This window comes from Rissa tridactyla, chromosome 3, assembly GCF_028500815.1.
Source record: "Rissa tridactyla isolate bRisTri1 chromosome 3, bRisTri1.patW.cur.20221130, whole genome shotgun sequence".
NCBI classification, from domain to species: domain Eukaryota; kingdom Metazoa; phylum Chordata; class Aves; order Charadriiformes; family Laridae; genus Rissa; species Rissa tridactyla.
In genome coordinates this window covers 31,568,693-31,594,885 of record NC_071468.1, presented here as the reverse complement: position 1 = coordinate 31,594,885, position 26,193 = coordinate 31,568,693, and the positions used below count along the sequence as shown (strand labels likewise).

The 26,193-nt window shown below is 36.4% G+C and overlaps 1 protein-coding gene across 1 annotated transcript in view; it reads left to right on the top strand.

Annotated features, from left to right (window-relative positions):
- BABAM2 (BRISC and BRCA1 A complex member 2) overlaps positions 1 to 26,193 on the top strand; it is a 178,351-nt gene that overhangs the window by 53,535 nt on the left and 98,623 nt on the right. Inside the window, exons 5-6 of the mRNA XM_054196545.1 lie at positions 444 to 638; positions 5,914 to 5,988. Of these exons, the coding sequence (XP_054052520.1) occupies positions 444 to 638; positions 5,914 to 5,988 (270 nt within the window). The remainder of the gene's footprint in view (positions 1 to 443; positions 639 to 5,913; positions 5,989 to 26,193) is intronic.

Here is a 26,193-nt window from a genome sequence, read left to right as displayed (position 1 = left end):
AGCAGAGTAGTTTCTGTAGTTGCTGTTAATTTAGCATATTCACTTGGCTGACTGCTTTTTGGATCAGATACTGTGCGGGGTTGTACTTACCTGATCCCTGTATGTTTCTCATCAGTTTTAATTTCTTGAATTCAAACTTTACAAGTTCTCAGATGCAACATCATAATTTTGGGGGAGAACAGAATGGTAATTTGGGCCTATCTGTGTCTGGTAGTAGCCCTGTTACCAGTTTTCTGGTAGGTCCCTGTATGGACACTTATTTTACATTAAGGTTTGCTTTTGCTGTTTGACCTGGTTTTCTTCCAAAGCATGATACAACCTTTGCATTTGATATGGTTTAGCTTTGTCACAAAGCTTCCCCATGCATCTGCGCCTCTGGTATGAGTGCTTGTCTTTCTGTTGCTGCAAACGATTTTGGTCTCTGTTCTTTTCTAATTCAACAGAATTTAGCTTCTTGGAATCCTTCAAACCCCGAATGCCTCCTGCTTGTTGTGAAAGAGCTTGTGCAGCAGTATCACCAATTTCAGTGCAGTCGATTACGTGAAAGCTCTCGTCTCATGTTTGAATATCAGACTTTACTTGAAGAGCCCCAGTATGGAGAAAACATGGAAATCTATGCTGGAAAAAAAAACAACTGGGTAAGCTATTAAGAATGTTTCTGCTAAAATGCTTTTAGTGATCCTTTCATTTTAATAAATACAGCTCTTGCCTTGGAAAACTTGAGTTGTTTCTGTGGGTCTCCATGCTTTATGTTTCCAATGGAGAAAACTTCTATTTGACTCCAGCTCACTTTCTGCATTCCCTGTTTTGTACTGGTATTCCACTACCTTGGTTGACCCAGATTTCCTGGTGAGTAACTGTTTTTCAACCTGATGTTAGTTCATCTGATTTATAGATGAAAACTTTAAAAACTGTTGAAAAGTCAGTGCAGTATTTACAGGGCACAGTTCAATGTTATGTGGAAGCGTGAGTTATCGCTGAAGATTTGAGAGGCAGAATAACAGGTGTTGCTATGATACCTCGCCTGGGCAAATCAGCCTGCTTAGGGGTAGGATGTATTAGGGTGTGATTCCACATTACAATTGAGTTGATTTCATTGATAGCTGCAGCTGCCTGTATCTCTCTGGCACTTGTCTAAGCTGAGATGAATTGTTTCAGGAACCTAAACTGGAAAGGGGGGAAAAAAGACCCAACTAATTTTCTGCAGAAGGACAGGAGGAGGTCAGATGGGCTAGAGAAGTGACTTTGTAGGGCCATGTCTTCATACAACAGTCAGGCTTATCTGTTTCCTGAAGTTGTACCCTTTGCCAGGGAAATGTGCCATGCTGTGTAGAAACACTCTAGGTACACCACCTCAGCCTTTTAAAATGAGGCTATTGGCAGTGTAGACATTTTGGTTAGTGTGTGATTTGATTTTTTTTTAAAAAAATTTTTAACTGATCTTTGCCACAGAGTAAGCTTTGCAAAAATGGGTCTTTTCAGCTAGTAATGTATTTATCATGGAAAGTTTGGAGTAAGATACATCAGGACATATCTAATTGTGTTTATGCTGAACACGTCTCCCTCCTGCTTTCAGCAATAGCGTACTCTTAAGATACAATGGCCTTCAAAAGCAGTATCTTCTGAAATAGATGCCATCTGAAAATTGATGAAAATTCAGCATTCTGGTTATCAGGGCCTAGAATTCAGCTTTATGTCACTTTAACCATCCTGAAGTTTTAAGTGATGCAAGGTTGTTTACTTTACAACTCACAGTACTTATATTCATCTGCTTTTCTTTTCTTAGACAAGTCATCTAGGCTTTTTTATTTTAAGCCAAGAAAATTTTCTTCATCAGAGAATTTCAGATCTCTTTTTTATGTCTATAGATCAGAATATTTCACTGAAATTAATTTGTTCTTAAATGTTATTCTCTATAGCTTGCATCACAAACAATTTGCCACATCTGTATCATCAGACTGTTTTATTTAAATGCAGAAGGCTTTCTGAACCGTACTGAGATTTTGTCATAATTTTTGGCAGCTGCCAAAATTCTACTCAAGATTGTAGAAAACTAGGGTTTTTTTCCCTTTTTTATGGAAAAGCCATATCTACTAAAGCCTTTTGAATGTTTCTTCAGCCTATGGTGACTAATAAAGAAATTTGTTTTGCATTTGAAATGCTTAGTTAAAAATATTCCAGTAAAATAGATCTTAAATACATTTTGAGGCAAATCCTTTTAATCATTGCGGAGCTATTTGAGGTTTCTATAGTGTGTGCTTTGTTTTGAAAGTTTACATTCTCTATCAAGAAGACTCTGAGGGTTTTGTTTGGAGATTCTATGAATCTGGTATCTGCATGACAGAGGCTTGTTTGCGCGTGTCTTAAAACTCAAAACTACGAAACTAACCTGTGTGGTTCTCCTTTCAGTCCTTTACAACTGTCTTGTTAGTCTTGATGATCACCATAACAGCAGTGTTTATCTGAAATGCAAGAGGTAACCTGCATGTTATGTCCTCTGCCTAGAAGTCATTGAAATTTGTGTCGTTGCTGTCTCTCAGGAATCAGTAGTAGCTCAGCAGACTTCTGAAATAATCATCCATGAATGAACCTTGCACAGTGTTATGAAAGCAATCATCTTAAGTGCATGAGTTTGAAGTTTGAAGAGGAGGCCTGAATTCAGTGCTGTGTCCCAAAATGGAACAGAAATTTGCTTTTATACCTTTGTTCCAGTACCTTCAGTTTCATGAAGTGATCTCCAAAATCTATAGACAAATAGACAAAACATTATCTAGCCTTAGTAGCTTTGTGTTGGCAGAGCACCAGCTGACACAGATGCCCATTAACTGTCTAATCTCTCAGTGCTGTGGCCAGAAATGGATCTGGCTCGACCTGTTGGCTGCGACCAGCTGGTTGGGGTTGGGTAGGTGAGCACCATGGACAGGGACCGCTCCTTGCCCAGCTTTTGGAAGTAATACATTGCATAATAATATTGACTGAATGACATAAAAGATCTAGGCTGCAAGTTCGTATTTACTTGTATGTCTTGGAGCAGCTGATGTTTTAATCAGAGGCCATTCATCTGTTCAGTGGCCATCTCTGTTCATCAGACTTGGTATTTTACCAGAAATAATTTTCTGGATTTTATGGCAAATGTTGTACGGCATTTTTTGGAAATTAAGTCCAGACAACAAGCACCGTCTATAATATCCATTTCACTCTAAATAAAAAGTGAGTGCCCTGACTGTCATCAGGGCAGTTTTCGTATTATACATGCACAAGAAGTTGGTGATTTTTCTCCATGTATAAGTAATGCAGTGTCAGAAAGTTGGTGTCTACCCTCACAAGTAGCGTCATCAGGAGAGGTTTCAGAGTCTGGCTTTAAATTAAGGTATGCTCACTTTTTGTTGCATAATGTTTCTGTGTGCAATTACTTTGCCTCTATTGTGTGACTACCAGGGACAAATTTTAAGGCCAATTCTGAGCTAGCTGGCAGTAGGAGGGTGGGTTACAATCTACTGTCACGTAGGTAACCTTACAAGGGTCACAGAAACCCTTTTGACAAATGATATATCTGGCAAAGTACTGTTGGAAAGGTTTTGATTGCATTCAAGATCTTGTTTTTTCTTGTTTAGTGACTGGAAGGTAGAATGAGTTATCTGTAGTTCATGCCTGATACATAGACCAAGAAACAAATTGGCACTGCTACTAGCATTGCTTATTGTCCATCTGCCTAATACAGCATCTTTTTCTATATATGCTTAGTTGCTTCGGGTGAAATGTTTCCTTAATTTAGGCATAAAATAATTGACGGAATCCAGTTCTGTAGAATTTTTTCCTCCTCGGTTTTAATTCATGTCAGTACCACAGCAAATAATGTGCCTAGCAACCAATCCCTTATATTCCTCAGCTGTCCTGCTTAGCAGCTTACCATTCATTTTGGAAAGCCAGTTTCCATTGGCTTTGACCTCCAGTACTTTCTCAGACAGGCTTGTGTATCGGCAAGCTGTTTTCCTTCAGTATTTTATTCAGCCAATCAATATGCACTGCAGTTAGTGGGCTCCACGATTACGGAGGCTTGTGGTCTGGTGGTATATGGCTAGTGACAACCCTCATGTTTTCTTTTATGCTAAGCTCAAAGCAATTTACGGATTAGCACAGCTAATCGAGAGGGGAGGCAAAAGTACTGGCTATATTGCAAAGGCATATGTCAAATTGTCAATATCAGTGTAGTTGACTGTGAACGCTTTCCTCTTGAAGAGTTGTAGTCTTTGGCAAGCTGTCCCCATAACTGTGTGGAGTTCTTATGGTAACATCTACTATGTAGTAAATGTAGTAAAGCAGTGACCTAAACGGTACCCTTCTGACATCTGTGTGGGTTATAAGCCCTTGAGTATTGAGGGGTCTGAGCATTGCCACAGATTGCCCAGAGAGATTGTGGGATCTCCATCCTTAGAGATATTCAGATGCTGTCTGGACATGGTCCCAGGCAACATGTTCACTGTCAAGATTCTATACATCTCTTCCGTGGGTCTCTGCTGCATTTGCTAGAAAGGATGCTTCCATTATTTCAGACGTATTACAGGCTTTTGCTTATCACAAGGTATAGCTGCATACACGATAAAGATGATCCTGTTTAAAACTAGTATAGTGTTTACATTCACCCTTAATGAGAATTGCAATAGGCACATTCACCATAGATGCACGTGCACTCTGTTAAAATTTGTGTATTGTACACTTCTTGTTTGAAGTATTTTTCTTCTCACATTGTCTGGCTATGCAAAACATTTAAAATATTAAAGTGAAAATTAGATACAGATGATTATGGTCAGGAAAAAGTAAAGTAGTACATATGTGTTACCATGGGAGAATGAATGCTGCATATTCATACAGCTTGTCTTTGTCCCATTGCCTGTTAAAGCGAAGTACTGTTTTTTAAAAATTGTATGTCATCACGTAACTAAGTAGCATATATGTGCAAAAATTGGGCCGTGTTAAAACTGAAAAAAGTTTTGCTACCTTGTCTCAAGATGTCCTAATATTTTGTACTTAACTGCATAAAATTAATGTTTCACGCTTTTTGTACTGCTAATTCAACATGACAACTATAGCTGCTGTATGGCTACTTTATTGAATTAAAAAATAGAGATGACAAAAAATTAATATGGAGGAAATCAGGGAGGCATTTGTTTTTCAAAAAGGGCCAACTTCATTGCTTCATAACCAGGTGGACAACGTCTGGTTTTAAGGAAGTGGATGAAACAGAAAGGAAATCCTTTCCATTTCCTTTGCATACACTTTATGCATAAAAAAAAGCAATGTGTATGGGACGCTTGGCAAAATTTCAGTGAACAGTTGTCTAGGTGTTAATAGTCACATAATTCTGAAAACAAATTATATAAAACCTTCTACTTCAGTTCTTTCCTCTTTGTTTATTCAGAAGACACTTTTGATACATTCTCACCTTACTCAACACAAGTTCTTTTATGTATACCTGCAATGTTTGTGAAGATGCCTCTATTTTATCTATATGCTCTTATAAAGTTGTCAGTTTTTTACCTTTGCTTTCAGACCATTTGCAGGTCTCGCCGGACCTTTGTCCGGAAATGAGTAGAGCCAAGATAGATCTATATTTAGAGCCTAACAAAGTATGGTCTGATTTTTGTCATGCACATTGTTGTATTCTGACTACTTTTTGCTGTTGACTTACTGGCAGTGATGGTTTTGAAGTGTTTTCTCATATGACATCTGAAATCTGTAAATTATTTTTTTCCTCTTTAGTAATTCCATTGAGAAATGTTGTTTTAAATCTCAACTCTTTTGTTTGGTATGAGCTCTTACACATTTTTCTGGTTAATATTTCATCCTCAGAGTGTTCAATTTGTGGTTCTGCTTTAGGCACCAGGTCTCATTAGTGTTATCTTTTTTCCACAGACTGGAGAATTCTCAGCTCGCTTCCTATTAAAGTTGCCTGTAGATTTCAGCAATATTCCTACATACCTTCTCAAGGTAAAACGAATGTCTAAGTTGACAGTATTTGTGAGAGAATATGTATCAGTAACTATTTTGACTTTCCTACCCTCCTTCTCTCTCCAAAAATTCTCCAAGAGTTTGAAAGTCCACTCTTTCTAAGCCTGATCGGATTATATTTTGGAAAGGTGATTTTAGATGTACTATTGTTTTGCATGCTGTTTTACCAGGTAGTAAATATACACCTATCACTCTGAAAGACCTCGCAGGATTTGGGTTGTTGTAGAAGACTGTATACAACACGGAGGTTCTGGCTTTTTAGACAATACAATAAGTAGCAAACTCTTGACCATACCTAAGGTATTATTTTGTGGAATAAACTTAAGTATTTCCAGATAAACTGCTTTGATATGAATATATGGAATTTCGTGCTATTTAAGTGTTGGGGTTTTAATAAGCAGTCCAATTATACTGGTAATCTTGATAGTAGAAACAGAAAAGCAAACTAAATATACCATTTCTTAACAGGGAGTGAAAGCAAGTACTGGTGACATGAACTGAAGGTTTTGATGATTACTTTGCTTCATTGTTTACAATAAATGTTAATTTGACCAGATACTTTAGAAAGTAGGACTGCAGAGTATTGATGTGTGTTGGAAATAAGTATTTCTTTCTTTGCTAGGGAGAAAAAAAATCAACCAAACAAACAAAAAAACTTGTGACAAACTACCAACATAGAATAATTCGAAATTAGTGATTTTCACAGCAGTGGGACAGTCACTCTTTCAAGCAGTTACTGTGGAAGCCCATCATAATGTCAATATTACTATATTCAGAGAACGCAGTGAGAGATCTGGGTTCTCTCTGTCTATTATTACTGTCAGGATGAAGTGTCAGAACTGCTACTGCAGGCAAGGTTTGAGTCAGCTGATGTTGCCAACACCCATCTTTCCTTTAAACTGTATGTCTGCCTCCTTACTCAGCTTTTTACTTTTAAATATTTGGAAAGGAGAACAGCTACTTAATGTTTAGCAACTAGTGTGTTGAGATGAAAATGTCAGTGTAGATCCGATTAGCTCCTCCTCATCTTATTGTTAGAACTGTCTTCAACTATTGCTAGATCACGATTGCAAGTGTGAATCTTCAGTGTTTCTCCAATTAGATACCTTGAACTAAGAACCATGAAAATAAAGGCAGGCACAACTATAATCTAACTGAAATTTTTGGTTGTAATCTGAGGTAAGTATCCTATGATCTCTTTACCTTCAGTAGACTGCTTGCTGTTGGAGTAATGAGCCACTCATAACTTTCTCCAAAGCCTCCAGAAATTTTCAGTTTGTTCCTATGTCCATGGTAGCAGCCCTTCTCCCAGCTGCTGTCTTTTTCACTTGATGGGAACATTTCCAGTCAGATGTAAGAGAGTTGACCAAGGCCTTCTTAGGGATGATGGCATTGAGAAGCAGCATGCAGCAACAGTTCACCTGTACTACAGGATAGCTGCGATTTGCTTCTGAAAGACCCTGTGGAAAAAAGGAGACTGAGAACATCCAACGTGAACTACGCTGTCTGCTCGTACCAGAACTCCAAACTGTTGTATTTTCCAGGAACAATATTAAATTAGTCAAGACTTTTAGGACACGTTCAGTAGCTTCAGTCATAGGGCTGTCTCATAGCCCTGCTCAGTCTCTGTGGAAGTGACATGACTTGAAGGTTGGAAGGTGGTGTATGACTTCTGTAAGTAACTGTCATTGTGTAGGAACCCTGTGACAGAAACAGATTCTACTTTTGCTTCTAAAGAGTAATGTTTTAACTCATGAGAGTGTACTCCTCCTTACTGTAATTCCCTATAACATTCACTAAACATCTTCCGTCTTCCTCTAAACAAGGTTGTATACTGTGGATAAATCGTCAGTGCTCCACAACCGCTTACTGGAGCGTTGTTCACCCTGACTACTGAATGACTCATTAATCTGAAGGAAAACGTGTATTTATTTTGCGTGCATGTGTGATGTGAAGAGACACACACAGAAGGTAGCAGAATCAAACTTTCCCAGTCTGCCTTTATTTTGACATTTCTAAAAATCTTAATCTCTTAGCTTTGGAGTTTTAAAATTAATGTATTTTTGTATGTAATAGCCTGGATTTTTACAACTTCTTGCTGGGCAACTGATGAAATCCTTAGCTGCTTTATGCAGACTTCTACTATGCAAAGCGACAGGTTAACTGTCTGTGCAGGGAAGATGATGTGTAGTCTGGATGAGAAGCCATAGGAGAAGAAACACTGTTTTATTTCAGTAGTGTGTGTTGATGGCAGGAGAATTGTTTGATTCAGGCTCCAGCATGGATTATGACAGAGAGTGTTCTGTAGCAGGCATGGACCTTTTACTCCTGCTGCCTGTAGCTCCTTGGATTCTGACATTATCAGTTATATGAATGTCATCTCATATGCCAACAATATAGAGGCAGGTAGAACTGGAGCTGCTCCATTGTGGTTGAAATATTTATGCTCTGACTACTCCAAGTCCATAAAGCTCTTTTTAAAAAAAAAAACATATTTTTTTTTAAGCTGTTCATGTCTGTCTTTTTTCTGTTTATTTTTTTTTAATGCACTTTTGACATACATAGATCTTTCATTTGTTGCAATAACAGGAGTTTATTTTCCATCATGTCTGCCAGTTGTGTTGGCTTCAATGCTACCTGCTGGATTACGGTACATGATAGATCATCTAATGATGCAGTGGAAATAATGGTTAATATATTATCCTGAAAGGTGGAAGAGCAGTCAGTAATTGAAGGCTATTAGTGTATTAACACCTTAATGTTTAACTGTAGAATTTAACGGGTTTGAATCATGTTCTAGTCTGTAGCCAGCCTTATAGTGTGCAGTAGCTTCTCTATAACGATTTGCAAAGTCTAAACCTGTGTTAATGCTCTCTGCTATCCTCTTTTTTGATGTTTAATTAATACTGCTTGTATTAAAAACTGGTGAAATATTTAAAGACCATTATTTTTGCCTCATCAGTCACTTCTAGTACCCCAATGATTTGTAATGCTCTTCTGAAATTTTTATTGATGTCAGTAGGTAATCACAGTACAAGTGTGACTGTAAAGCTGAATACAGTAAGCCAATATTCAGATTTGAGGATGTAAGCTGTGAGAACGGTCTGTAGTGTTATAAAATATTTGGAGTTGTTGAGAATACACTCCAGAATCATAAGATCTTACTCTCTCAACTTTGTACTGATGGTGGTGAGAGTATTCTCCTTTCCCTATAAAGAATAAAAATTGGAATGTGTAGCATAAGTTGGGTTGTTGTGGACCACAGAGGTGGATTTACCAGGTTATTTTAAAGGTATTCACTGCACCAAATTTACAATTCAGTTCATGTGTGTGCATTTTAAGGAAAATAGCTGAGTATATGAAGGAGAGTGCAAATGATTCAAAGAGCAATGCAGAGTATACTGTCTCTTCCTTTGAATTCTGAAATTCTAGTAAAAGTTCTTCAGTTATTTATTTGGAAATGTAATACCCCTTGTAATGGCTGCAGCAGATGAATATTTTTTTTCTAAGTTTTCTTGACATATTCCTTCACATTTGAAAGAAAAAGTATCATTATTTTCCAAGCTAAAGAACTGTTCAAAAAGAAATGTTGGTTTACAATGAAAAAGCACATTTAGGAAAGCACACTTTCAATTTTTTTTTCCTTTACAAAGTTATGCTTTAATGCAAACATTTTGAATTGAATGTGGACCTTTGTATCCACTTTTGCGTTGTTTTCTTATGCAAATCCATTTGACATAAATGAAAATTTTAAGTGTTTCAACAACTGCAGAATCAAGCTGGTGGCTCAAACTACTGCAAGGTTCCTTACTGATAAGTCTTTCATTAAGGTTCTCTTACTTGACAAGAACATGGTTTTGGCTCAGGAAAATCCTTACGTCTGTATCTGTTTACTATTATACTTTCCCTTACCCTTTTTTGCAGTTGGATTTTTAATCAGCACATTCATTTTGGCTTAAATTCTTTTCTGTTGGTTGCAACATTTTTGGGTTTTGCCACAGTATTTTATAAATTGAAGTATTCACTGTACATACTAGTTTTGAGAGTCAGTCTCTAGTTCACATTTGTGCCTCTTTACAGATCCCATGTATGCCACAGTAATAATGAAGGTAATGGACTTCGCATCTAAAATACCTCCTCCAAATTTTGTTTCATTTTTCGTAGTTGTGTTCAGCTAGGGAACATGTGTTATCATAATGATAATTCATTAAGTATCTCCAGTTCAGTAATTTACAAATTGTACTGGATTATGTGACTGTAGTATGATTGCACAAGATGAGTGAACTTGAGTATGTTGCCGATGATGCTATTGAAACAAGACATTTAAGTATGTTTCCTTTATCTTCATGGGGTTTTTTAGGTTTTGGCTAAGTAAGATGTGCCCTGATTACCCCTACCTTCTTGTATGTAATTTTTGAAGTATTCATTTCCTATTCTAATGTACCTGCTTGTTGTGCCCTGGCGAATGGCTAATATTTGGACCAATTTAGCTATGATGCTGTGACCAGCACCCTTCCAATAATTTCTTACTATTCAAGTGTAAAGGAAATATGCAAAGCAGACCTAATTTCTTTTTGTAGAAAATTTAAAAAAATCTTTAAACCTGTTTTTTCTGAAGAGCTTTTTTGTGATGACCATCACATTTAGTGCATATCTTTCAGAACTGAAACAAATAACAGACATTGTCTAGACACATTGCCAGGGGCCAAACAGTTGTGTGTAACACTGTCAATGGAAAAGGTTTATCCTCAAGTTCAAACTGAAAGATAAGAACATATTTTTGTTTTTCCTTACTGTGATTTCATCATTTGGAAGCCTGTTAAAAGGTGTCAGTGCAACTTTTGTTTACGATGTAGACCAAATTCCAAGTACTGTGAAAAGGCTGCAATACTTGCGTATGTTTGAGTAATCAACTATAGTAGAGAACAAACAGAAGTTAAGTATAATGTGCACGGTCAAATGAGACCTTTTCCAGGATGTTTTCTTTACTATTGTGATTTAGCAGTTTGATTTATTTGACAGCACTTAAGGTTTGCATGAAATTGCTGCAAATCCCAAAACACAAACACTCTTGTATAAAAAGTAGTATTTCTGCTGTTTAGCTCAAAAATTTGAGCTAAATATTCTGAAAAAATGGAAAATAAGGAGGTGATCAGTCCCAGCCAAGATGGCTTTTGTTGCCTTCTACAACGGGGTTACAGTGTTGGTGGATAAGGGAAGAGCAACCAACATCATCCACCTGCAATTCTGCAAAGCGTTTGACGCTGTCCCACACAATATCCTTGTCTCTAAATTGGAGAAACATGGATTTGACAGATGGACCACTCAGTGGATAAGGAATTGGCACTAAAAGGGTTGGGGTCAACAGCTCCATGTCCAAGTGGAAACCAGTGATGAGTGGCATTCCTCAGGGGTCAGTACTGGGACCAGCTCTGTTTAACATGTTTGTCAGCAACATGGACAGTGGGATTGAGCGCACCCTCAGCAAGTTTGCCAGTGATACCAAGCTGTGTGGTGCGGTCGGCACGCTGGAGGGAAGGGATGCCATCCAGAGGGACCCGAACAGGCTTGAGAGGTGGGCCTGTGCAAACCTCACAAAACTCAACCAGGCCAAGTGCAAGGTCCTGCAGGTGGGTCACGGCAATCCCAGGCACAAGTGCAGGCTGCGAGAAGAATGGATTGAGAGCAGTCCTGAGGAGAAGGACTTGGAGGCATTGGTTTATGAGAAGCTCAACATGAGCTGTCAATATGCGCTCACAGCCCAGAAAGCCAACTGCATCCTGGGCTGCATCAAAAGAAGTGTGGCCAGCAGACCAAGGGAGGTGATTCTGTCCCTCTACTCTGCTCTTGTGAGACCATACCTGGAGTATGGCATCCAGCACTGTGGCCCCCAATATAAGAATGACATGGACCTGTTGGAGCAAGTCCAGAGGAGGGCCACAAAGATGATCAGAGGGCTGGAACACCTCTTCCATGAAGACAGGCTGAGAGAACTGGGGTTGTTCAGCCCGGAGAAGAGAAGGCTCTGGGGAGACCTTATAGCAGCCTTCTAGTACCTAAAGAGGGCCTACAGGAAAGATGGGGAGGGGCCCTTTGTCAAGGAGTGTAGTGATAGGACAAGGGGTAACAGTTTTAAACTGCAAGAGGGGAGATTTAGATTAGATGTTAGGAAGAATTTCTTTACTGTGAGGGTGGTGAGACACTGGAACAGGTTGCCCAGGGAACTTGTGGATTCCCCATCCCTGGAAGTGTTCAAGGCCAGGTTGGACAGGGCGAGTGGAAGGTGGCCGTGGCAGAGGGGTTGGAACTAGGCGATCTTTAAAGGTCCCTTCTAATCCAAACCATTCTACGATTCTATGAAAAAGTATAATATTTTCTTTTGCTTTTAAACTTCATTTGATTTTTTTGGTAGCTGGTTAACCAAAACCTGATGTGTAGCATCTTAAGGTTACAAAGTCAATGGCAAGAAGGAATTTGGAGTCCAGATCTGACTTGATCTTTTTACGCTAGACTGTTTTACACTATACTGGGCAGCTACCTCTCAAAAGAGCATAGAACATTATGCAGTATATGCTATTTGACTGTCTTCCCATAATGTATATATGTCTTCTATATTGGGTAGAATGATGGACCCGTACATCATATGAAGTTTGTCATCTCTGTCGTGCCAGCTGTCATTTTACCTCTTTTACAAATAGGAAATCTGGCAGTTTGAGACTTGCAGGAAATCCTGAAGTAATACGTAGTTCTCATAATTCACAATACTTTCACCATGCTTTCCAGAGAGATCTTTTAAGCTAATACATAGATTGCCATTAATCTTATACTACTTAGGACTTCGTGACAGAGGCAGAAAGTTGACTTCCTGAATTGTATTCGGTAATGTATTCCTTATTTTGAGATGTATGTAAGCATTCAGAGCAAATAGTTTGAGTTTTAAAAGTAGATGTCAGTATGATATTCACTAGATTGCGTATTGTACCAGCATTAAATTACTTGGACAGAATATCAAATCGTCAAAGATTGTCTGGGTTTCTTCTGTTAATAGTTTAAAGGCAAACTTTATAACATGCAATTATAATGAGCCATTGAGATTTTTAGATTAGAAGTGGGTCTGTGCAAGTTAGTACTGGCAGCGTTCAGAACACAGTAGTTTGTAATAGCTGAAGCCAGTAAATTGTATGATCTAGAGGCCATGAAAATAAATGTAGCCTGTGTCTGTGGAACACATTTATCAAGAAGAGATGTTATTGATACTTGTCTCTAAGCATCTTTAATTTTAACCTGTGCCCAGAAATCTGTGGTTTACTTTTGCTCTCCACTCTTTTCATCAACCAGGTACCACGGAGGAACTTTTCTCCAGTGTGGTGGCCAGTGTCAGAATAGCAGCCTGTTGCTAGAAGCATGCAAACTCCAAGTAGTGAGGCCAAAAATAATAATAAAAAAATAAAATAAAAAAGAAAAGGTGTTCACGTTGTGAAATGTTTCTGGCAGTTTAGGAAGTTGTGGAGTCAGGAAAAAAAGTGACTGTTGACAAAATATTGTTAAGTGTCTAGTTTGCTGTAATAGCTTAAAAAACATAAGTTCTGTCAGCTGTAATGGTTTGGGGGTTGTGCTTTGATGCTCTTGGGTTTTTTTTTTTTAGCAGGATGTTTCAGTTTTCACCGTAGGTAAAAGTGTAAGATCCTACTTATTCCACTGTATAGAAGCATTGTGCTTCTTAGCTAGTCTTATTGCTGCAGTCTAATTATTAACGTCACAGAGTTTTGCAGAGTAGGTCAGCCCTCTTGCCCTGCCACAAAATCTACTGATTCTGGCATTGGAGAGTTCAGAGTAAAGTGTTACTGCTATAATTCATTGAAGCTCCAGAAATTCTTACAGAAACTATGATTTAATTAGTCATCCTTTCATGATTTTATTCTAATATCAGCTGCCCGCAATCCAAGGGAGGCAAAGCCCTATAAAAGTATGCTTTATAATCAGAACATTTTATATTTGAATGTTGTTAACTGATCAGTTGCCTTCATTCTCGCTAAATTTTATTAGTACAACTTTCTCACAACAACATGATTTGTTTGTAGTAACTGGTCACTAAAACCACATAGAACATGTTAGCGCCAGGAGCACCTTAAGCTCCATATGCTGAAAGCCAAAAGCAATTTTTTTAAATCAGCTTTTTCTGTAATTCATTGGCAGATTTTGTTAATAAGATCTGTCAACTGGAACAGCTCGTTCTGCACAGCTGATGATTTTTATAGGTTATGATCTTAATATGAATCATAATCTCCAATGAACTGTATTTCTGGTGACAGTTATCTTATATTTAAACATTTTATTTTTATAATGCAATAGTAAAGCAAAGGACCGCCACATCTACTGATAAATTAAATCTTACAATAGTCATCTCAATTTCTGTGTTTTTTTTCTCTAATTTGATAGAACTACTAATTTGCTCTTCTGAGATGAGTAGAAACAGGTTTTTTTCATTAATTTTCTAAAAAAAAAAAATTGAAGAAAAACAAGTTAAAACGAAGAGCTTCTGAAATTTAGAAGCCTTTTTTTGCATCTGGTGGGAAAGTTTATAGACTTTCTGTTTATAGTTATGTTGCGTGACTTCGTTCAGATTTACTGCCTTGTTAGGGCTTGTAATTTGTACTATTGCTTTACATTTGCATTCTATGCGTTGCATAGGAAGAATGGAATTCAATAGCCTTAAAAATAATTGCAGGTTATTACATAATGATGGTGCTTGTTTTATCTGTCGTGGTCCACCCATAGTATGTAGAACAAGCAGTGGTCTTAAACTGGGAAGAGGACCTTGGATATGTTTTTTAACACTTCCTTATTTTCCCATTTCCGTTTCTTCTTGAAAAGAAAAGTATTTGAGAAGTTGTTGAGCATATAATATGAGCATAGCAATAATCTGTAAAATTCATTTACCAGCAAATGTGCATTTGCAAATATAGAAGTATACAAAGCATGATGGTAGGATGTTAAGAAGGGTATTTTAGTGCTGAGCCCACAGCCTCTTTCTACTGTTAGGTTTCTTCCTTAGGCTTCAGGTCAGGGCTTAAGTCTTATAGCAGCTCGTCTTTTGAGGTTTTAGTCAATTTTGTATGCAAAAGTGCCAAGTTATTTACCGTAGCAGTGATTGGGTTGGTTTAGTGTTTTGGGTTTTTTTTTGTTCTGGCTTTCAGATTACTAGATTATGTCTGTCTTCTTAAGAAAGAATAGTACTAACATGAATGTACGTCTGTATGATGATTTCATATGATTCTTAGTCATTCTTGTTTTGGATTCTGTGATTTGCACTCATGACTTTTTTCTGTTAAATACACAAAATCCTTTGATGGCTGTCAATCTAAAAAGGGGGGGGTGTTTTGGTTTTTTTTAATATGTATCTGAAAAATAGCTGTGTAGCAGAGCGTATTACACTGCTCGCTTTTATTTGGTTTCATAGGTTTAAAGGTTTAAGCCAAAAATATTTTAAAAAAAGAAAAATTATAGCTTTACTGTTGAATCAGTTACTCTCAGCAGTAAACATTCTGAGGTTGTATGATCCATCACATTTATTTTTGCCTAATCGATACTGACAGTGTCATCGATCATAATATCATGAAACATAAAGTTAAAAAAATAATAAAAAAAAAACCAAACCAAAAAGCAAACAAAACACAACATCTAGGATACTCTGCTGTTTTGCACAGCATGCACAGCATTTTCTCCACTAGTTGCTAATGAATAATGTGCCATGTCTTCAAGTTTTGCATTTCTATAGTAACTTCTATTTAGGAAAGTAGTCGCTTGTTTACATAAGGTGTATTTCGGTAGTTTCTGTTTTAGAAGGAAACTTCAGATGGAGAAGGCTAAAGGAAAGACTGCCTTGTCCAGCAACATCTCAGTGAGACACTGAAAGAAAGATAAATAAAACTTAGACCTGTTGACTATTTCTGTTTTAATGATTTCAGCGTTCATGCTAGAACTTGTACGTCTTTTATGTGCTGGGACGTGTAATCATGGCAAACAGCACGTCCATGGGAGAGATGGGGCAGTGGGGAGGAGCATTAATTTGGCTTCATTGGATGCAATTAGGTGTGCTCCATAGGTCTTAACAGGTTACTAGTACATTAAAATTTGGGCAAAAAGATGTCCTTGAAGTAAATGTTGTTTTTCAGTCCTATAATGAACTGTCTGGAGTGCATATACAATATTTAAGTGTACCCGCGTAATGTAGATAGGAAGTACTTCTGCTGAAGGAAAAAAGTGAAATAGAGTTAAACTAACAATCCTGCTCTGACTCCTGCTGTTCTTTGTCATTTTAATGATTTGCTTATTGGAGTTAGCTTTTTTTTTTAATAGACTGCTGAAATACGTAGCTTTTTAATTTATCTAAATGTGTTTATATATTGGGAGATATCAGATATTCTGTGTTTTACTGTAACATCTTTTCTGGTCTAGAAAAATATTAGACAAATGTGACTGATGTCTTGAGTAAAACTGATGACTGACTGATGATATGTAAATAATCAGCTACTCATTTGCAAGAGCCCTGAGGACAATGTAATGTGTTGTTTAACAAAGAATAAACATGCTTGTTCCAAATTATTATTTTCATTGTTTAGCATTTATAGTGTGTGTCCTAGATAAAATCATTAATTCTATCTCATTTCACCTAGACTCATGACTTTTTGTAAGTAATAAATCTTATTTAATTTTCATCTTACTATTGTTAAGTGATAAGATTAGCTCTTGAAATGTCAAATTATACGCAGGTTACTATTTTGACATACATATAGGTATTGTCTCTTTTTATCTACATAGGCTAGATGAAAATAGTAGCTGAGCATCTCACATGTTCTTGTTTAATATATTGTTCACAGTAGTTGTCACATATGGAAAAAAACCCTCTGTTTTTTAGACAGAACTTGAAACATGGAGGAACTAGGTGTATACAAATTTACAGTGGAATCCTGAGCCGTGAGTAGGGAGTCCTTCCTCTCCCCTCTCTTTCTATAACTTTTGCAATTCATCACAATTACAACAAGCAGTCATTCAGGTCCAGTGCATTTTGGCACGTTATTCTTAAAGGAAAAACAAGCTACTTCTGTCAACAGGGAGAGTTGTACGACTTCGGAGTTGTTGGTGACTTTTATCATAGGCTGTTTTTCCACTGATGCAGATTTTTGTGTTGTCCCTCCTTAAAAGCCTTTACTGTTCTTGAGTGTCTTAAGTACCTGTTGATTTTAGTTATCATGTACATCTCTTAACATGTGGACAATAACTTATAAGATATATATAACATACATATGACTTATATAAATCACCTTTTCCATTGAAAAACTGTATGCTGCTACTTCCCCCTGCCCCCAAAAACTATATAGTTAAACAACAACAACAAAGCTTCCCTTAGCATTAAGACCAGGTCTCAGAGTTCCAGCTATTGATCCAAGCAATAAAAAGCATTTGGTTTCCATTTCTGAAAGGAATGAGATGCTCCCTGCATGCCACTGACTTCAGTGGCAATAAACTTACTGCAAGTACATAGTATTTCTCAGGAACAGGCCCTTGTTAATATGTTACAGAGCTTGATGAAATGGAATGCATCTCTGATGATGCTTATAACTTCTCAATACCTTCCTTCCAGAGTTCCCAGAGCCCAGTTGGGTTCTGCATAAAAAAAAAAAAGGCACTTTAACTGTTTAACTGACTTAAAAATGAAATAAAATAAAAAAAAAATAAAATTGAAAAGCAAATAAATGACAGAGCAAGGTGTAGAGGACATGAAATCTGGCTTGCTGACTCTCTGATAGTCCTCTCTGGGTGAGAAATATCTAAACTAAGATACAATTTTAATTTGATGTTCTTTACACTGTATTTCCTCTTTGTTTACAAATGGAACACGCGCTTTCTAGGTAGAATGTAGTTCTTTGGGTATCCACTTTATTTTAAGCATATCATGTATTTTGACAGTGTATGTAAAATGCTATTAAAACGGCAGTAATTTCTAGGCTTTGTTCTGTGTAATTAACCTTGACTGCACAAGAAATACTGAACAGAAGAGCTGTTTATCTTGCATTAAATATTCATTTTAAAATAGCAACTCGAGCTACTTTTGCAAGTTTTAATTTTATTTTTTTTAATTTAAAATTGGAAACCATTGTTGTGACTTTATTTCAAGATGTGGAAATTAATAGATGGATACTGGGTAATAAAAAAGACTTATTTAGAGCAGGCGGTTTATTTGGAATAAAGACCAGAGACTAGGATTTATGCAACTTGTTTGGTAGAAATAAAGAAGTGTGGTGCTAATAATATGAAACTTTAGGACTGTATGCTTTATGAGCTCTCCTAAAACAAAAGAAATCTTGGAACGAAATTACCAGAGGGGTTCTTCTGGTTGCAATAGCAAATGTTTCATGAGAAGCTGTGCAACTGAATTTGTAATAAACAAGACTGGCATTTTATGATTGTGTTCTTGCAGCATCAGTTTTACGGTATGGCAGCAACTTAATAACTAAAATATTCTTTTTTTTTTTTTTTTTTTATTTACCACATGTTGCCAGTTCCTTCTTGAAAAGATGTGTGATCAAACTGCAGCCAGTTTACAGGCCTTCAGGCAATGATAGTATCAGATTTAGGAGACTATACCTGTTAAAGCAACTTGGAGGCATATATTATCTCTCTGACTCATGTGAGGCAGTATTGCAGAATTATTTTTCCTTGGCTGCTTTATTTATAAATTTTGTGAATATAACTGCATAAATTTGCCTCTCCTAGAAAAATGGTGTAGAAAACTTTATGCCAGCGATACCAAAATGTTATCACCGCTATCAAAAGGTAATTAACAGCATATGAATAAAGAGTATATTAATAAAATGCTTCAATAGTAAATAAAAAAGAATGAATAGCTCTGAAAAGGTAACTTAATAAAAGAGAACTGAGAATCGTTGGAAGTCTAGTAAGAAAAAAAAGGTCCATAGAAGATTGAAAAATTGCAGTCCATTAGGTTTGGAGGGATGCATTCCTGGGAAACTTGGAAGATTGTGACAGTGATATGTGTAAATAAGATGTAAAAAAAATAATTTTGCCATGCAGTTCAGCAAGACAAAAGGTGAGTGTGTACTTAGTAAAACTAACTCTTACAGAGTAAGGTGATATGTGTGCAGTTTTCTGGCACATGCGGATGTAAGTTTTAAGATTTTAAGTAAAATAACCAGATTTGTGAGCAGTATAAATTGCGAAGCTTCATTTCCTACAGGCTTAATCCCTTGTTTCTTTGAATCTCTACTCTGTGCCATTATGGTTCTCCCGTGGGTCTCTCATGTAGCAATTTATCAGGTGAGAAGATGGGACATGTTTTCACTGTTTGGCACCCCAGTTGCTACCATTCATAGCAAGGTTTTTTGGTTTTTTGTTGGTTTTTTTTTTTTACCTATGGCAATATTTGGTGGGTAATCAGTTGTCTGTCTTCTCTACCTGACTGCGGCTCTTCATATTCCTTCTATCAACTTAATGATCTTTGAGACTAAAAGGAGGTCAGGGAAATGAGGGAAGAGGGCACAGAGGCATCTGAATGTGTGCTCACATACTGAATCTGAAATTCATACCCCCCAAATTAAAAGGGGGAAAAAATCATTACAATGTGTGTACATTAGAATGGAAAACTTGCTGACATTTATCCAGAAAGTTTTAGAACAATTTTGCTCGAATGGGATGAATGCCCATGTAGAATAGTTACACTTGGTTAGCACTGAGACATTTGGTTGAATTTGTTTGTAAACTCCTTCCTGCAACCTAATCCTCGTTCAGTGTTTTTTAAATCAATTCGGGAATGCCCATCTAAGGGATTATACGGTTTAAAAATAAATCTTTAGTTAAGTGATCAGTTGCAAGAACATTTGTGGTAGGACAAGATGCAGCTGGTTTTGTCCTTCCTCCATTGAGTTGTTCGTCACTGTTACTGTGAAGGAGATCTCCCCCTTCACATGAGCTGAGAGAATCGATAGTAAGTTTTCAATATGAAGACAGCTTAAGAGCTCATTTAATATGCAAAAGCTATTTTGGGGTCAGACAGAAAAAGCAAGAGTCTGCATTTATAGAGAAATATGAATGATCTCCACATTACCATATTAAGGCAACTTTGGAAGGTACTATCAATTAAGATATTTACAGCTATACAAAACACATTAGTGTGTGCTTTTTGAATCACAGAGAAAGAGTGGAAACAAGTCTTATCTGTTCATCTTTGTGTTCTAATTCTGGATTCTTTGACAAATACAATGAAAAAGATTCTTATTGAGATAAATATTTTCGAAGCTTAGTGCATGTAAACTTTGGAAAACACTAGTTTGAAACTTTCACAGTATTGTCTCCAGATATTTACTTGTTTCTCCTGTGCGTGAGTGCTTTCAGATCCTTGCAAAACTATTACATGGAGAACAAAGTATTTGAAAATGCTCATTTTGTTACATTTAAGTAAACGATTGGTTCAGGACTACTTACTTTTTCATGCATCCATGAATTGGAAACCAGCTTCTAACACGCTGAGAGCTAGGCATATATACAGCAAAGCATTTATCAATGTTGATTGAGAAAGGAATAGTCAAAAATTGACGAAAATACCTTGAAAGTGTCCTGTTAAGTAACCATCTGTAAATATATTAATTCCATTATTTTAATGGACTCCTTTCTTGATTAATCAATGACCTTATTCTCTTAAGCATATCTGTCAGGACGTGTCTTCCTAACAGATCTATTTGGCCTGGAGCATGTAAGGCATCATCCTCATCTTCAAACTGTGTTAAGTCAAGAAAATGTTGTGGTAATGTGGGCATCGCTTGTCCAAGAACATTAAGAACCTTGGTCAGGATCTTTTTAACCATAAAAGGAAGTGTGTTATGCTTTCTTGTTTGGTATAAGTTGGAAGGGAGTGAAAAAAAATACAGAAGGAATTTTTATTGCAGAGAAGTATTTCCCTCCAAATAGTACATGAAGGAATAGCGTGTCTACAGAAAGATTTTGTTGGCAGAGGAAGAAGTAGTCTGAACTACATATTGTTGCTGATAAATGTTTTAGCTCTAGATGAATAATGTATTTAAAATTCAAATCTGTCTAACAGCAGAAACATAAAAAGTTAAATTTTAGACACCTACTTATTTTTTATCTATTTATGCAAATCTTTCTCAGGGTACTAGGCCTGACTATTATTTCCTCCCCCCCATACCTAGAGACTGTTACCAATTGCAGGTGTTTAGTAGCGTACCTGTAAAATAAAGAAAAAGTAAATGAGCTTGCCATTGTGTGTTTCCGGGAATTTGCACATGAAGAGTTTTTCAGAGCAGTTCCATCCTGGTGGTGTACAAATGTAACTGTTAGCAAAATGTTTATTTATTGCTCTTAAATATGTTTTGTATTTCTTTTGAGAATGATGAGAAATTCCGGGGCAGTTGTATTATTTATGGTGGGAAAATGATACATTTTATTTTAAGATTGTGAAGTCATAAAAGAAGTTCAAAAGTGAATAGCCGCTTTTACACTCTTCAGTTTGCATTCCATTTTTAAGAGTATATTTCCTTCTTAAATGTAGCATTGTTAACAAAATTCTTAATCTCGAGCTCACCTTTAGTGACCAAAACTGTTGAGCATAGTAAGAGGAAAGTATGCTCCCTTTTGTTTCCATGGGTGATGCATGTGTTGGTAAATTACGCATAAGTATGCAACACATGTCATTAACTGGAAAGACTTTGAATGTTTCTGAGATTCTGTAAAAAAACAACAAAGCGTTTTGATATCTTTAAAGCCTCTGTTGCGGAGTGTCAGTGTCTTCTCTTTCCGTATCTCACGCTGATGAAACTACATCTCAACGTGAAGGACTGAGAAGCACAAATTTTATATTCTGTTTTGATTTCAACAGAGGTTCTTAAAGAGATTCAGTGTGATGCTGAGAGAACAAGTCACATAATCTCTTGGGTTTTCCTACATAAAACGGGAAAAAAAATTAAAACTTTAGTGACATACAATTTCACGTTGATACAATGTTTTGTTTCTTTTTTGCAGTCTTAAATTTCTTTCTAAAAGAAATTATTGGTTGTACAGCTATTCCAGTAGTTTGGAAGCATTTACATGCTGAAAAGGCAGGTAGACAACTTTTCAGTAAGTGTGTGCGTGCCTAATATGCGCTTGTAATTTCAGAGCAGTAAAAGGATTCCTAAGAGTTCTTGTCTTTTTTTTTTTCAATTGTTATTTTTATTTACTGTAAAGGACTGGGGGAATTGAGAGTAAAGTTTACTTATTTCTGCTGTATTTTTCCTACAGTGTGTTTCGTATAAAGTTAGATGTATTGCACATATGAGATTTAAAATGTAGATTTCAATCAATAAAATAACACCTACAAAGCAATATATTTATAGAGAAGTATACCGTATGGAATGTATATTGGCATATAACTTTTTGGAAGAATGATTTAGCTTCACTGAATCTTCCTTCTCAATTTTTTGCATACAAATACTGAAAATAATAGTACAGCTAATCAGAGCAAGTGATTATTCAGTAATGAGAATCAAGTCATTTGCTTTAGGAAACAAGGAATCCCTGATATCCTCAACTGTCATAAAAAGTAGTTTATTTCTAGCTTTAAGCTGATGTTTTGTCTGGAGTGAAGAGCAAATGTGTACATCATGTTTGATGGGGTTTCTTCCCTGTTTTGCAAAGAAATATTCATTATGCTTCATGTTGTGGGAAAGGACCAGCTAGTGGATTCATTTCCCTGTGTTTGTGTTAGAAAAAACAAGAGGTTTATAGTCCTGGAAAGTGATCAAGGCAAGCAGTATTATGACTCCTCTTACGAAACCAGTCACATATAACTTTTTTAAAACAAGTATTTCAGATGCCTTTGTAGAAAGGCTGGTCTAATGGCCCAGTTGGTGGAGTTTTGGCCAGTCAAGAGACAATTGAGTTTTTTTTATTCCACTAGGTGTATTCTGCCCTCACTGAAGTCAACAGGAACATGATCAGAGAACTATATTCATAAACATAGATTTTCAAACCATCTGAAATACGAAGGGTAATTATACGGCATTATATATAAAGGCTTCTTTGTGTTATATGCTTGTTCTGTGTTTCAGAGGGATAAATATATACAAGAATTGTGGGTGTGTCAAAGCAGCAAAACTGGTTCAGACAGGTAAAAGCATTTGAAGTGGTGTCTTTTGCACCATTAATAGTTTTAAGTTTGTCTCAATATTTCTGCATCAATATTATGAATCCTGTTTTCAGAGATTTATTACTCCTATAAAAGCATCTGGCTGAAATTTTAGCTCATCGGACGAATTACTCTTTCGTTCTTTTTCTATTAGAAGAATTTTGTGCTGTCAGTGATAGTTCTCTGATACTGGAAATGCTACTGCAACTCGAAATTTTTTTCTTGTTGTTCATGAAGCGGTTGGTGGTAGTTAATGGAATTAAGATTAATAGGTCTCCTTTCTGCTACATTAATAGAGAACTTTGCAGTCAGGATCTGAAAGTTTAGAAATACTGACTTAAGCCCTGTAAGATGTATTAATCTCCACATTAGAAAATTGGGAAGTTTTTTGTTTATGAAGTTTATGAAATTTTACTGGAGTCATGTAGTGACAGAACAGAATTAGATTCTGGTAGTTGTCATTTTTAAGCCATGGAGTATCAAATACAATAATTATTTTATCTGCTAATGTAGTTGTGGCTGTCAACCTAAATTTAATATGGTATTTATTAGTAGGTGAGTACAAGCTGTTCCGTGTGCTAATCTTTGTCCATTTCAGTATTTGTTTATCATGGTTGAACTTTATGCAATTTAAGGAGCTGTCATTCAGTAGATGTTTTTAAATATTCACATAATAGCCTTTGATACAGCAATGTTGGAAGGAGAGAGGAAATGAGCAATTTTATTAATTTCAACCAAACTGAAAATGCTTGAAATAATTGTTTTAAATATTAAGTTTTTCTTTAGTCATAGGATATCTTTTAAATACTGGTTTAATCCATTTTAAGTATAGTTTGAATCACTACCAGCAGCTTAAAATGTGTGTATGTATGAATTTAGGATTACAAGCGTTTTGCCTGATAAGTACCTGAATTTAGGAACGGCCTCAGTTCTTTCTATCTTATGCACGATCCAGCACTCTATGAAAGAAACTTAGTTATGAAACTTTATTATGATACCAACTGTCCAGTTCATGAGAATTGGTATTCCCTGTGCTGAGTTGCCTGTTACCTGTGTCTGGATTGCTGATAGCTTCAATATCAGCCCCAGCAAGATTGCAAAAGCTGTCGTGATTACTTCTACATTAGCCAAATTTTCTCAACACAGAGCTCAAACCTTAGCACTAGAGGTCTGAGTGTTTAGTGCCACAGTATTTCTTGCTCTTCTGAAGACAGTGGCTTTCACCTTCTTCCTTACCTGCTCTGAACTGTGCTGGAACCCGGTAAGCCCCCACTGCATCAATGGGAGCAAGACCTTCCTTATATAAAGTTTGTTTACTTACTCTGTTTGAGTGCAAAGCATAATAAATAAGTCATCTTAGCTTTCAGAAGTAGTCTTGAAGAGTATCTTGATCATACCTGCAGTATTCTTAGCAATGTCTTTGGAATTTCTATATGCTTGAAGAAGCTCTGTGTTGTCCAAGAAAAGTTTTATCTTCTGATTGTAGACTGAGAGCTAAATGAAGTGCTGTCTTTCAGGCAGAACAACGCTGTAGGTCCCAAAGCAGATCAGTCTTACTCATGCTTACCTTATCGTTGGTAGTCATGTCAGAAGTTTGTTACCTTTCTTGTTGAGTGTTTTTTGTTCTTTTTTTTTCTTAAATAATTAATGAGGGTAACTTAGTTTTCTCAATATCACAGCTGGGTACCCTCGGGCCACATATCATTAGGTTTACAGGTGCTGAAATACAGAAGATACGTTTCCTGGTTAAAAAAAAAAGTTAGGTCTTGATAAAGTATTATTGGCAGACAGAAGTATTTCACTGATTCAAAATATATGAAATGGCATCATTTATAATGTGAGATTGAAGATCAGTATTTACTTGTCGATATCCAATAACAAAGGATTTTATCAAAGCTGGCAAAAATCTACTAAATTTCTTTGTTAGAATAGTATTGCATCTCAGTTCTGGTGAGGATTGTAACGTCCTAAGATTGTTTAATTAAATCCAACATTGTTAAGTGGGAATTAATGCAAAGATACATCTTTACAAACTGCTTAAGGCTCATAAAAAAAATCTGAGTCCAGTCTAGTCAGCAGACACCAGATAACTACAACATTGCTTAAGGTTGCTCTGGTTACTGCAACTAGGGTTGTGCCAGCACCCGTTTAAAGCTGAAGTTTCTGATTCTATTACTTAAGTTGCCTGGAGAACTACAGCCAAGAAAAAGGACCTCCTATTGGACTTTGTGTTAACAATAATTTAACTATGTTAGACTAAAGAACAGTGTTCAGGCCACCAGGAATGTACATATTATTCTAAGAATAAACCTTTTTTTAGCTGAAAGAGTTGATTATGAGCCTCACAAATACCCAAACAATATTTATAAGAGCCAGTGCATTATGTTGCTTATCTACAATGCCACAACAGTAAGTTGTAGTCCCATTCATTGGCCTGGATAATGCATTTTACCTGCAATTTCTTTAATGAAAATGTGATAGAACAAGAATGACATCACTTCATGTTTCATAGGAAATTAATGGAAAATTCATGGACTATACCTAGAAATGAACTTCTGTATCAAGAAAACTCAACAGAATATTTCCTCTTATTCGCCTACTTCAAAATCTAATCTGATATAGTATCTATGATCTTCAAAGGAAAAGCATGTTTCTCTGTTCTTGCCAATTAGTCCACCAGTGGTTTTTGTATAGTCAAGTTAGCAGGTCATGAAGTATGAGCATTTAGAGAAAGGTCTCTTCACATAAGCACTGAAGTGTTTCTCAGACTTGAAGAAAGATTATATTTATGTTAACGGACAGTGCACTGAAATATTTTATTTGAACTGAAAGAAAGAGACAGTTGTTTACTCTATGAAAGATTATTTAAAGTGTAGCACCTTTGCTACAGTCTGGTAGTGAATGTTCTCAGTGGGTGGGTGTTTACCACCATAACTAGGTATGAAACAAAGTTTTCAATAGCATCATCTTAGTTTTCTCCAGCA